At 25.9% G+C, this 14,844-nt stretch overlaps 1 protein-coding gene across 2 annotated transcripts; it reads right to left on the bottom strand.

The window, feature by feature from the left end:
- Positions 1–9,119: 9,119 nt before the first annotated feature.
- Positions 9,120–12,739, bottom strand: LOC129885215 (protein XRI1-like). 2 transcript variants are annotated; one of them, XM_055959412.1, is made up of 5 exons: positions 12,583–12,739; positions 11,570–11,739; positions 11,383–11,467; positions 10,766–10,909; positions 9,120–9,716 (listed from the first exon to the last, which is right to left on the bottom strand). In XM_055959412.1, exons 1-5 carry the CDS (start codon positions 12,674–12,676, stop codon positions 9,430–9,432), a joined length of 780 nt encoding a protein of 259 aa, XP_055815387.1. In that variant the 5' UTR covers positions 12,677–12,739; the 3' UTR covers positions 9,120–9,429. The 2 variants fall into 2 exon arrangements, with proteins under 2 accessions (XP_055815387.1, XP_055815388.1); XM_055959413.1 differs by lacking the exon at positions 10,766–10,909 and having other exon boundaries at positions 12,583–12,722.
- Positions 12,740–14,844: the final 2,105 nt, after the last annotated feature.

Consider the following 14,844-nt stretch of genomic DNA (forward strand, 5'->3'; position numbering starts at 1 on the left):
AGACCCAATCCAAAGCCCGAACCCAAGCTTGATCGTGACTCAGGACTTGAGATGCGAATCAAACTCAATCCTCACTCGAGATCCAAATTTGTGTCGAAACCTGACCTTGATTCAAGACCCAACTCGGAACCTAAGATTTAATTCCTCAACTATATATTGTCATTTGGTTTTCATAATGAGATAGATAAAAATACTTCGTGAGTTAACGTAAGTTGGAATATCCCGAGGATTAATGAAATAGCCAATCCCATTATTTTAATACGAAATGTATCTCGGACCTAATTAGGCTCTTCACATATAGATAATACCCTACACGATGTTTTACACTGGGGGTTGATCTTGACTTCATATTGACTCATTCTTACCAAAAACAAAGCCCAACAAGACTCATTCAGAGAAAAAAAAAAAAAACTAAAAGTACAGAAACTCAGAATTTCACGCGTTAGCTTCAATTTCATTTCGTGTATATATATAACTGAATTCCATTTTGGTTATTAAACACACAAATATTTTTCCCTATTTGCTAAAAACCTGGAGTTAATTAGACATTCAAGTATCAAATTAATTATTAATTAAACCGCCGTTAATTAATGGCAGTTACCGACGAACTCCGGCGCCGACAGACGGGATGTAGAGGCAGCGAGACGGCGCCGCGGTGGATACCGAAAAGGGGTCAGGTTGTGAAGAATGCGATAAGGAAAATTTTCTCTTGTTTCTCATCTCAACGACGTCGTTCCAACTCTTCCACTGTTTTTGTTTCTTTATAAGATCATCAATGATTTATAAACGAGACGTATTTAAGATTTGAAATTTATTTGATAACCAATGACTATATATATATATATATATATATATATATATATATATATTTTGATGGAAGTGTTTTCAGGATTGATAATTTATGAAGGTTTTGTAAGTTAATTTATAATAATAACTTAGTTGAGTTAATTTATTAATTGATATTGAAGGATTGGATCATATCTAATGAATTCACCCAAGGCCTTAACATCTTATTTAAATAGTTGTTATAATCATTTTATAATATATCATATTATATTATATGTATATATGTCAGTATCTTACTCTTTTTAGACCACATTTACGGAATTATGCGGAATATTTTTGGGTTGTATTCCAATACAAATCCATTTGATTGAATTTGATACTATAATGACGTAGGAACTACATTCTTTTGACGTCATCATTATTTAATAGAAAAATTAAAAGTTAATAAAATCTCAAAAGGATACAAATCACAATATAAAAGTGTATATTTTTATTGTATTATATCTGAAAAAGAATCTAATTCTCTATTCATTTGGGATTTGAGAAAAAGTAAAAGGTAGAGGGATAATATTCTCACATATATCTAGGTTTATTATTTCTTTTTTTTTTCTTTCTCTTTGCTTTAATTTCTTTTTCTTTTACTCTTTTTTCTGCTTGTCTTTTTCCTTTATTTTCTTTCTTTTTTTATGTCTTTAAATTCAAGTAATAAAAAGTAATTCTAGTACTTGAATCACAAAGTATTTTCCTACTTTGCATGCTAGATCCATGGTAATTATTTAATATTTTATTGGACGACCTTTTATTGTATTTATGTTAAAATCAAAATATTAAACTTCATGTTTCTTCTCCTCTTTGTGCCTCATATCAATTGTCATATTTTACTTTTTGAGAATTAATTTAATTAATTTTTAAAGTTAACTTAGATTAAATTAATTTAATATTATAAATATCCAAAATATATATAAAAAGTACTATATGATACACTTTTTCTTATAGTAATATTGTGAAAAAATATATCTTAAAATATTAATCAAAATTAATTTAGCTTGACTTTCAAAAAATGAAACATACCTTATATTGTGGTACACATATTAGTTTTTGGGGTACTAGTTATACATTGAGCACCTAAACACATGATAAAGTGTTCATGTTAAACATTTGTCATTCAATTTTTTTTTAAAAAAAAATAATCGAAGTATTCTCAAACATATATTAGGTAGTTGATGTTAACAACATTTAACATGTCATCTCATTTTAATCATACACACTAGTCTCAATTGGAACAAACCTAAGTGTTTACGCTTATTGAGACACATGCAAATAATTAAAGGATATGACATATTTTAATTAGTTAACTTTACTACGTTATGAGCACATAAATGTAATTTTTAAAATTTAAATTAAAAGTGTCTAATTAAAATACTTTATCGTGTGTTTAAGTGCTTAATTAAAACAAATTATAATTCTAATGTCTAAATTAGATTTACTCGCAAAATATTTTAATTAGTTAACTTTACTACGTTATGAGCACATAAAAGTATTTTTCAAAATTTAAATTAAAAGTGTCTAATTAAAATACTTTATCGTGTGTTTAAGTGCTTAATTGAAACAAATTGTAATTCTAGTGTCTAAATTAGATTTACTCGCAAAATTAAAAAGCTATCGATGCATTTAACCTCTTTTTTAAAAAAAGTAAATATTCAAAAATTATGAACAAATAAAAATAAACGATGAGAGTATTATAATGTTTTAGGTGTATTATTATTTGTAAACTAAACACGTGGATTAATTACTCTACACACTTGTATAAATTCTTAGAGAAAAAAAAAATTCTATGGAATTACATAAAATTTGGAGATCTGACCTCCTGACTTGTAACTTCTTTATTGAAGTGAGGAACTATACTTTTTATGGAAAGTCAAATCAATAACTCTGTTTAAGGCTGAGCAAAAAGTCATTAACTCACTTCAAAAATAAATGTAAAAGTTAAAATTGAATATCATATTCAATACAAAAATAATAACAATATATTCAGTATAATTTGATATGTAAAATTGAAAAAGGGTATTCTTGAGACTTTTTTCGATACACTCTCAAAGTGCGCAAGACAAAAGAAAATCAAATCAAGTCAAATTTTTTTAACAAAAACTAAAAAATTATGATAAAATAGGATAGAAAGCATATGATATCATTTTGAAATAAAAAACATGTTAGAGCATTTTTTTAAAAAAAGAAACGTAATTACATATGACAAAAGAATGTCATATTCCAATATGATACTAAAATAAATTATATAATCTTTAAGGTATTTATTACTGATTTGTTTTTGATGTTATAAGTTTAAATCAAATACTTGTATAACATATTAAAACTATTATTTTTATTTTTTGATTTAAAATATGTTATGACATTGAAATAATAGAGTGGTATATATTAAAGATAAAGTAGATTCTACTAAATAAAAATATGACTTTTTGAGATAGATTAAAAAAAGTTAAACACATATAACTTGAAACAATGGGAGTAGCAATCTTATTTGACTACATATGAAATTTTTTATAAAATTTATAAGGTTAAACTTATCATTATATTTATGACTACAACAAGTTGTCATTTGGATGTGCTTGGCATAAAAGAAAAATATTTTTATAAAAACGAAAAAAGGCCTAAAATGTCCTCAAATTATTGAAAATGATATAAAAATGTCTCAATTCATCTATTGGGCCTAAAATGTCCTTGACATTCACCTTTAGGTCCAAAAATGACCTTATCTTTAATGGAAAGGGCATGAGGGCATTTTTGTACCATTTCTAATAGTTCGAGGGCATTTTAGGCCCTTTTCCGTAAGTAAAATTCTATTAAATAAATCTTTATTTATAATTAATTTTAAATTATTAAATTATAACTAATAGATCACCGCCACGTGTTTAAAAAAATTATTCAAATTATTTAATTAAAATTATGTTAAAGAAATTTTAATTTTAATTAATTTAAATAATTAAATTATAGCCAATAGATGACCGCCATGTGTTTAAAAAAATTATTTAATTAAAATTATGTTAAAAAAAGGTCATTTTTGAACATAAAGGTAGATGGCAAGAGCATTAATTTTCAGAATTTGATATGATAATCATTCACTTTTAGTTCCAAAAATGACATTTTCTTTAACATTATTTTAATTAAATATTTTTTTTAAACACATGGCGGTCATCTATTGGCTACAATTTAATTATTTAAATTAATTATAAATTAAATTTTCTTTAACATAATTTTAATTAAATAATTTGAATAATTTTTTTAAACACGTGGTGGTGATCTATTAGTTATAATTTAATAATTTAAAATTAATTATTAATCAAAATTTATTTAACATAATTTTTGAATAATTTTTTTAAACATATGGCGGCCATCTATTTGTTATAATTTCATTATAAATCAAAATTTATTTATCATAAATTTTATCACGGAAAAAGGCTTAAAATGCCCTCGAACTATTGAAAATTGTACAAAAATGTCATCATGCTCTTTTCTGTTAAAGAAAAGGTCATTTTTTGACCTAGAGATGGATGTCAATGGCATTTTATACCCAATAGATGAATGAGGGGTATTTTTATATCATTTTCAATAGTTCGAAGGCATTTTAAGCCCTTTTCCGTTATAAAAAAGATGAAGTGGTTTTCTTATTTATTTGAGTTATTTGGTAAGTAAACAACAAAAGGGTAAAAAAAATTATATGTATTGGATGGGAATTAAAAATTTAAAGTTCCTAAATTTGTATAGTAATTTTAATTTAATAAGCTTACGATCAAGTATTTATAACTATATAATAATTTTTTTAAAAAATACACATAATAATTTAAATAAAATTATTGAATTTACGTAAACTCGTGACGTCGACAAATGTTTTCTGCCACAGCATGCACAACAAATCTTTTCGTCATTTTTTTGGTCTCCTCTGTATTGTAACGTCATTCACTCAGACAAAAAAAAAGTATTAATATGTGTTTTGAAATTAGAAATAAAAATAAAATATTTGTTTTTAAAATTAGTTACCTCAAGTAAGGTTTTGGTTGTGCAATATATATGATTTGTTGTAAATTTTACATTTAAATTATGTGATGATTTTATTATTTTTCTAAATTTTAATATTTTTTGTACTATTTAACCTTCTCAACTATATGAGGATTTTATTACCTTTCTAAACTTAATTTTTTCATATTGATTTAAATCCCAAAATTATTTTGATCCAATTTTTATTGTTGTTTTAATGCATTTCTTTGTGGATTTGTGGTATAATTTTAGCGGTTGTTTTGGAGTGATTTTTCTTATAATTATGGACCATTTTTTATTCAATGGAAGAATCAAGAATAATAACTTGTAAATTTTATACATTATACACTAAATTAATTCAGAACAGTGATTTTTTATAATAGAATTCTCACATAATTTAGAAATGTAAATAATACGAAATAATTTTGTTCCAAGAGATATATAATAGGACAATATACTTATATAGTTTAGATGTGTAATTGATGCCTTATTCATAAATGATGATATACGTCTATTGAATAATATTATGGCCTTAATGAATTAATAGACACAATTTTTATTGAAAAAAAAAATCATATAGTAGCAGATTTTCCACTGATGCACACCTAATTTATTAAATTATTCATACCTACTATAACGAAATAATAATTAAAAAATAATTGTACACAGAAATGTCAAATGTCTAATGTATAATGTATAATTCTTTCAGAAAAAGGACAAAAAAAATAGATATTTTGTTTAGTTTGCCATACAGCTATAAGATATGCCTGCCATAATTATAAAGCACTTTTGCATTATTGAAAATATAATAATAGATATGAAAAAAATTCTCCTGAAAACGTTATTTTTGAATGAATTCTATAATGTATGATTTGAATTTAGCTGAGGTTATAAGACAGGTTCTTAATATCAGGTGAGAAATTAAAATAAAATAAACTAATAATAGATAAATGGTCTATGAAAAAAAAAATTAATTACCTGAAAAATTAAGGTAGGTAAATTTACTACTCCTACAAGTAATATTCAATAGGGAGATTGTTTTTGTTGTTGTTGAAATATTTGTACATAAAAAGGTAAATAACGCATGTTATAATAATTTCCTCCCAAAAAGAAAGGTCAACTTAGGAGCATGTGAGTTAATTAAAATATAATAAACTTTACATTATAATAAAAAGAAACATTAATCAATACTGCAATACAGTCAAATTTCATTATATTCATTATAGCAACATTATTTGAGTTTCTTTGAAAGCAATTTTTATGTTATATTTTACTTTTTCTATAATAATGATGATATTCATTATAACAATATATATTTTTATAAAATTACTCTTATATAACAGCATACTCAAATATTATATAGTAATAATTTGTACGTATATATTATGCATAAGATTAGAATATTAAAATATTTATAATAATCATAATTAATTCCATGCACTTTATTTAAATACGAATACCTAAAATGAAAAAAATCATTAGTTTGGTCCTAATGTCGGGAGAAAAAATTACTGATATTTGTCTTTTTTACAATCATATTCTTTCTAGTATTTTTTTTTTGATTAAATTGGTTAATAAATACATTCATTTTTCTTGGTATATACACAATCATTAAAATATTCTTTCTAGTATTTTTTTTTGATTAAATTGGTTAATAAATACATTCATTTTTCTTGGTATATACACAATCATTAAACTATTTTTTTATATATTTTTATTTATAATAGCTAAATAAAATTCACATATTACTATATAAAAGTATTTCACTATAGATCAGACAAATTTTATTACTATAACGAGATTTGAATGTACGAGAAGTAAATTTCCCACCTTGTTGATGTTTGTAACTTTTTGAATTTAGTGCCCCCAACAACTTGTATATTGACCTATAATTAGAGAATGACATACTAGCTCTTTTGACTTGCATGCATATTGCAAAAGCAAATGGTTAAACACATTGACAACCTCTTAAAGTTGATGATAATTTTTTTATATTATGATTAAAGAAATTTATTTGCTAAGATAAAGGTTATTATCAACTAATAATTCAATTTGTGATTTAGAAATATCTATTTTTACGAAAAAAGACTTGTAAATTTTCAAAACTTATTATTTGTATTGAGTTATTGCCATCAACTGATTATAGGGATACAATGCATATATAGTTTCCTTTTTGAACGAGTCGAGCGGAGGAAAGGGGGAAATCTCCCTTCAACCCTTCGAGTGCAGTGAAAGAAAAGAAAAGAAAATTCATAAATCGACGCCATCATCATATTTGTTATTCAAATTATTGTACTTTCATTTCTTCACAAAACAAAGGAAGGATAGATAATAGAGAAATATTTTCCATTTCTTGTCCCCCCCTCCCCCCCGCCCCCCCATCCCCACATAGTTTCAAACAAGGTCATATATAGCCTATAATTCCACCTCACCAAACTAATAATTAATAGATTATTTTGAAATTAAAACTTTACACTAATGATTAATTAGGGTCCCTACACATTAAACTTTAAATATCGGGTGATGATTTTCTTTTTTTTAACCAAATCTTGTTTTATACCAATTGTTACATAGAATGACTTTTCCTTCACCAAGTGTTATGGGAAATGGTCCTTTTTTTTATGAAACTTATATGGTAAAACATGTGCCTCCTATGATAGCTACTCATTATGATTTGTCCTATATTTAAAATTTATGGACTATAGTGTATGGACCTTCCACCAACAATATTATATTTTTAGTTTTAAGTGAAAATAGCCTAAGTTCAAATATATACCAAAAAGAAAGTTTGACAATGTTACAAGTTATAGTTATATTGACTTTACTTTTATCTCATTGTATGTTGCTCTTAATTAATTTAACGATTATATCATTAGCAAAGTTTCAAGTTTTGATTTTTCAAGTTATTATTACTTCAACTATTTGATCACTAGATCAAGAATGTAACTTCAAAAATATGAAAAATAATTAGCGTCAAAAATTATTTCCTCTTAAAAAGGGATTATTTTTGTTAAAGGGATAAAGTGAAATTGATTCATATTGAAATTAAAGAGTTACTACAAAATATAAAAAGTGATTTGTTTTTTGAATTAAACTAAAACACTTGAACATGAAAATATTAATAACTTAAAATAATATACCAGTATTGTTTATCCACACAACAACTATACACATCAAGGATTTATTTTTTTTAAAATCAACATTTGCCTCTTTTTTTTCTCTCTTTATTTTTCTTTTACTTCTGGTTCTTTTTTTTTTCCTTTTTCTTTTTCTTTTTCTTTTTTTTCCCTTTACCAATTATTTCAACTTATTATATTAAGCCTTAGGATGCAATAGTCAAAGAGATAGTTCACTTTAGTCACATGCATTGCTTTCCTCCTAATTTTTTTTAATTCTTATAACCTAACCACTTTTTTTCTTCAAAAAATAGACCTGGCACTTATTTAATCATATTAATATTAATTTGTTGGTATAACATAATTGTCAACATGATGAAAAGGACTACTTAGATCACAAATTTAGCGAATTTTTAAGTTCCAACCTATTAAATTATCGGTATGTTATGATTTATTAATATTATTACTTCATTTTTGATAATAAAATAATTTTAAATTTAATTTAAATATCCATATTCTCTATATAGTGGGATCAAAACATATGTTCTAGTTAATTAACGGCCAAATATGTTTAGATAAATATTACAGGGACCAAAGTTAAAAAATTTCAATACTTGAGGGACCAAAAGTAAAATTATCCCAAATTTTAACTTGGGAGAAGTATTAGGATCGTGTAATGCATGGCCGATTCGAAATGATGCTCTCAATAGGATTTTCTTCATACTCAGGACTCAAATTCGAAGCCTCTAATTAAAACAGTCTCACCACTGTATCACAACCCATGTTGGTTACATCTCATTCTTTATGTACTAGTCCAGCATTTATTCCAGTTTAGATGACACACTTCGAATAAATTTAAAATAATTAATTTTATATTTTCTATTTTATTTGTAATGACAAGTAATTTTTATTTATGTATAATCATATGTTATGACATATTTAAGGTCATAAATTTCAAAAATATTATCGCCATATAAATGATACTCCTATATCATATTTTAGACCATATATATATTTTTTAATTCTTTAAAACGAGACTAACATTTTTGGAATATTATTAGGAACTTTATCAGTCCATTCGTCTTAACTACGTACAAACAAGATCATAACTCAAACTAGTACTTAGGAAATCTTCAATTTGTCAGAAATAAAATAAAAGGCAAAACATTTTCATTCTAATTTTCAGTAATAAAAATAAAATATGTACATCCACTTACCTCCATATCTATACATTCCATACATCCTTTATCGTGAATCGAGCTAGGTCTTTCTATTTGAGTTGTCAAAGATATATTGAGAATCGGTTTTTCTCTTTCTATTTACGAGCCTATTTCATCAAACGAGCAAAACATATAATATAAAATTACATATTCTCCTTTAATTTTATCTTCCTATCCGATCCTACGTACCTCGAAAATTTAACAAAATAATAATTTTGAAAACCAACCCTAGCTACCTAGGTATTACGTCCTAGTGCTCACCCTCGAGTCCTTATAATTGTGATTGTCCCTCTCCCTTGTGTATGGATTTTAGTGAGTGCGACCACCGTCTTGCCGGACAATCCCGGTCCGGCAGGACATACGGTCGGACGACATGCAAAGTCCCCGACCGGATGCCTTACGGGCCGGGTCGGCCTCATTAAAATCCTCTCATTAATATCGTTTAACGTCACGTCGCCTTCTTTCCCTCCGGGCTTCACTAGCCCAAATGGATACACAATTTTTCCAGACATTCTTTTCTTGCTTCTCTTTTGATCACCCCCTCCTTCAATAAAAAAAAAAAGAAAACAAAATTAAGATCACGAATTACACTAAAAAAAATGAGCATATCGTGTTAAGTACGATTCGAAAAAAAGAACCTTACCCCAAAAAATGTAATGTAAGCAATCTATTTTAATAAATATTAGTAACTGTTCATATATATGGTCTATAACGTCTATGCAATTAAATAATAAATTAATTGTGTTATAGTTACGAAATATTACTCAAATTCAAAAGCAAGTCAACAACATTAGTGGTTACTTTTTGACTTTTGAGTATCCAATATATTTGTACCATTTAAACATTTTTCCACTTTTAATTTTTTGCCACTTAATAACAGCAAAAAACGTAGTAAAAGAGATTTAAAAACAGAGAAGAAGAATATTATTCTCCTTTTTTTTTTAATCTTTTTGAGTTAGAAGGAGAAATTTTAACAAAAAATTGTACTAGTAATTGAAAATTATGATATAAAGTCGCACTTTAATTCTTTATTGTAAAAATAATAATTTGAAAATGGCAAATGCCATGTCTTTTCATTCAGCATTTCTTGAAAAAAATTCCATCACAAGCAACATTACTCCCCCCCCCCCACACCTTCTCCCCGCCACCCCACCCCCACACAAAACAATAAAAATAATAATAAATTTTATTTTATCGATGAATATTTTTTTTCCCGTATGCATATATATCTTCTAAGTCAAAAGTAATGAGTTTAATTGAAAATCAAATACTCTCAAAATATGTTTCTATAATTCAGAGGAGTCAGAATTTTAATTATGAGTTCAACAAATTTTTGCATACTTGTTAAAACACAATTCACACAATAACTCATCGAAAATCAAATACTCTCAAAATCTGTCTCTATAATTCAGGGGAAGAGTCAGATTTTTAATTACGAGTTCAACAAAATTTTGCATATTGTTAAAACACAATTCATATAAATATTTATAAATAATTTATTCAAAATCAAATAAATATTACTTTATTAAAAAATGAAAATTCTAAATTCGCCTTTTGATACGATCAATTATAAAAGGGAAATGAGAGAGTTACCATATTGTAGAGGTTGTTTATGAATATTGTTATGATGAGATGATGATGTTGGTGAAGAATTAGAAGAATAGTAATAATTTTCTGAGATTGCTTCCTCCTCTGTTCTTTTGGAATATTCTTCACTCATTTTACTCATTAGATCCCCTATAATTAATAACACACAATATATAATCACCAGTATAAAGTTAATGAAATCATTATATAATATGATTTATGATCATAACACAAGTTAATGATATTTATTCTCTTAAATTTCAAATTAATGTCCAAATCACAACGACTGTTACTAATCATAATTATTCCATCCTTAACGGTTTCTTTTTTCAAAAAATAAATAAATGAAATTTGACAAGTTCTAGTTAGGAGGAAAATTAGGAAAAATAAAAGTAGTGATTTATCATAAATAATTTTAAATAGTAATGCTTAAGTTTTATGTAGTGATGATGTAAAAGAAATAGTCATATAATCATGTCAATTATTTGGTAATTTAGGATAAATATTTACACTCAATAGTGTCAAAATAAATCTTTGTACCGTCTTTGTATATAATAAAATAATTTTATAAATTCACATAATATAATTTAATTATAGTGAGATAAATGAAAAAAGGAATTTACCAGAAAAGCTATCACACTTGGTTATCTGGCTAAAGGAATCATAATCCTCAGAAAATTGTTGGTCAATTGTGGAACTCCACAAATTCTGCAACATAAATAAGAAAAAAAAATTGAATTATAATTCAATAAACAAAAATATAAATAAAATCCATATAATTAACCAAATAATTAATGTAATTAATTATACCTTAATGGAATTGTTTGAATCTTTATTTTGATAATTTTCCTTCTCATCATCATCATTAAACAATAATAAACGCCTTCTTTTTGAGCTGAATTTGAATAAAGCATCTTGTAGATATCCACTTGATAAGTCACAATCAAGATTTGACAAAAATGGTGGAGTGCTCTCTATAACTACAAGAAAAATATTTAAAAAAATATTAGCAGGGGTGGAGGTAAAATGAATTAGCTTGGTGCACTAATTTCCTACTATGCGCAGAGTTCGAAAAGAATCCGACCACAAGAATTTATTGTAGATAGAGAGGTGGAAATAAATTCATCCGAACCTTTCTCTAGAAAATCACATTATACATAAAAAAAAAAATTGCCTAGAGTATGTAGTTGGACTCCCTTAGTCGAAAACTCGTGTTATATATGTATAAGGTTAATATCTTTTATAACTATATATAGCAAATGTTGAATTCTTGTGCGAAAACTATGCCTTCACCACTGCTCTTTAAGCCAAACAAGGAAAATTGAGAATAAGAACAAGAAGAGAGAAACTAAAGAGTTGTTAGATGCAGTGGTAGAGCCAGAATTTTAATTTAGGATTTAAAATTTGAAGAAGGAGACCAATGAACTTACCGAAAGGGGTTCGATATCTACTATATATATACATAAAGAATTATTTTTATCATATATAAATAATACAGTTTTCTGCCGAAGAGGATTCGGATAAATTCCCGAGCAATAGATGGCTCCGCCCCTGGTTAGATGGCAAAGCTAGAGGGACAGAAGGGGGTTTAAGATAGAAAAATCACTAATATTAAAAAAAATTATATGTATATCTATATATATATATAGCGGATATTGAATTCTTCGATGAAAAGTACACCTTCACCACAACTCATTAAGCCAAACAAGAAAATTGTGAACTACTCATCCATTATCTATATATAATAGATATTGAATTCTGACTCGACCAATACTGATATAATCCAAATAAGAAAATGAGATAAGAGATGACAGATGTTTTACATGGAGACATGTCATTGTTGAAAACTTCAAGGCCATTGAAGTCACAACCTAGGGAAGAGAAGCCATTGTAAGCAATTGAGTGAAGGTCACCCATTTTTTTTTGATTGATAAGTTTTTGTGTGTTGCAGAGAAGAGTGAGTACTCAGTATGTATGTATGTATGTTCCAAATGTGTCATCTAGTATTTAAATAGAGACAAAAGATATGTCCCATCAAAGAAAAATAAAGACAAGGTGCAAAAAAAAATAAAAAAAATTATAATGGGGAATTAGATTTTGGGCTTATGATTTTTTTACCAACTTTGTGACCACACCACCTATTACTTTCTTTCGTGATACAGATGGAATATTGAGAATTAGTCAATTTTTTTTATTAAAACTTTATTATATGTCTTTTAATTATTTTAAGTTATTATTTGTGATTTATAATATCTTTTACGTTATTTTCAACTTCTATATCTGAATTTATGATCAAAATTTATAAATTTGAATTTTAAAAATTTAACCGCGCCACATAAATTGAAATAAAAAGAATATGATATTTCAAAACTTGTGACTACACAGACACGAATTCAAAATTTAATTTTTATGAATTATGAATTTTAGGATAATAATTTTAAGTTTTAGTAGATGGATTTTGAAATTTGTTTTGTAAAGTTTAGTGGATTTTATTATATATATAAGTTTTGCAAGCGCCACAATTTTTTTTTCAATATAGCTGCATCGAGACGATTGAGTCTTTCTATTTTTTGTTCCATTCTGCAATTTCAAAATCTTTTTTTATTGTATGACATGTTTTTTCCGTTATTTTAAATTAAAACTATTGAATTCTATCATACTATTTTTATAAACAATGAATGGGTAGGTAATAATTTACCCGCATCAAATATTTACATTAATTTTTTTTTTAAATGACTCACCGTATTATTTATTTATGAACTTTGTCTTTTTCTCATTCTCCAGTCATTATTTTTAAATTCCTAAAATTTGTCTTATAGTTCTTTTGTCTAATTTGTCCTCAAAACTAGCCTCCAGGTTATATTGGGAATTTATTATTATTATTTTTCCTCTCCTTCTAGACATTCATTTAATTTTATTATTATTTTAAAAAGAAAATAACAATTTTGATTCTTCTATTATTTAACAGTATATAATTACGAAAATTTGTATATATTTCACGAGTAAAGGAATTAAAAGTACACCTATGATATACTAAGTAATTTAAGGTAAATTGTGCTTACTCAAATATTGCAAGAAATAAGATTAAAATTTATTAATAATTGAAGGATAAAAATGCTATTAATCCTATTTTTAATCATTAATAAAGCTATTCTTCATTCATAAATTCGAAACAAAACTTTTCCCTCATTAAAGTTTCTTCCAAAATTCTTTTGACATTTTTTTTCATTTAGTATTTGTTATCTGCATTGAGACTCGATTAAATCTAAATTCACACAATGAAGGGTTCATTTTTAGGAACAACACTTCCAATAAATATTTTTTCATTCTCAAAAGCTCGAATCAAAATTTCTGATATATTATAAAAGTATCTTAACTATCTCATCACAATCTAGATCGAGATTTTCAAATTCTCTTGTAAAGTATTAAGGGAACAAGAAAAAGAAATAAAGTGATAAGTGAAATCATGATTTTAGAAGAAGCAAATTCCAGTCAACGGCCAGCAAGCAAAATATATTTAAAGAAAGAAAAAGAAATAAGATTTTGTGATTTTTTTTTATTGGGATTCGTTAAATAATTCAACTTTTTAAAATTTTGCATGATTAAATAAGTGAATATGTGGGGGACTAAATAATTGCTGTGCTTATGTTATCATTTTGTTGGCAATGCATGAGATTTTTACATGCTTCACAGACAAACACAAATTCAAATTCAGCTTTTTCACCTTTCTTGCTTTTTTCTAATTTCTTTTGCTTTTTTTTTTTGAAGTTTTATTTCCTAAAATCCAATGGATAAGAAATTTGAGAGTTTGAGTAACAACATACTTTTCCCATCCTAAAATAAGTGCAAAACAAATTTGTTCCAAAATAAATATCATTAAAAAATTCAAAAATGAAAAAAAATGATATATTCTTTTTCAACTATACCCTTATATTGCATCTACTTAATAATATTCGATTTAGTAAACTACACATTGTATATATTAATATCTTAATAGATGTGTTGATAAGGTGACGCTTATTTTGGGACGGAGAGAATAATGAATATTTCTTCTTCTATTGTGTCCACATAAGTTTATTTTGATT

This window comes from Solanum dulcamara, chromosome 4 (genome assembly GCF_947179165.1).
Source record: "Solanum dulcamara chromosome 4, daSolDulc1.2, whole genome shotgun sequence".
Lineage (NCBI taxonomy): Eukaryota > Viridiplantae > Streptophyta > Magnoliopsida > Solanales > Solanaceae > Solanum > Solanum dulcamara.

Coding starts and splice junctions, on each gene's coding strand:
- LOC129885215 (XM_055959412.1), bottom strand. CDS start 12,676: ATGGGTGACCTTCACTCAATTGCTTACAATGGCTTCTCTTCCCTAGGT. Junction 11,468..11,569: donor ATTCAAACAATTCCATTAAG/GTATAATTAATT, acceptor TTTATGTTGCAG/AATTTGTGGAGTTCCACAAT. Junction 10,910..11,382: donor CAAGTGTGATAGCTTTTCTG/GTAAATTCCTTT, acceptor TATTAATTATAG/GGGATCTAATGAGTAAAATG.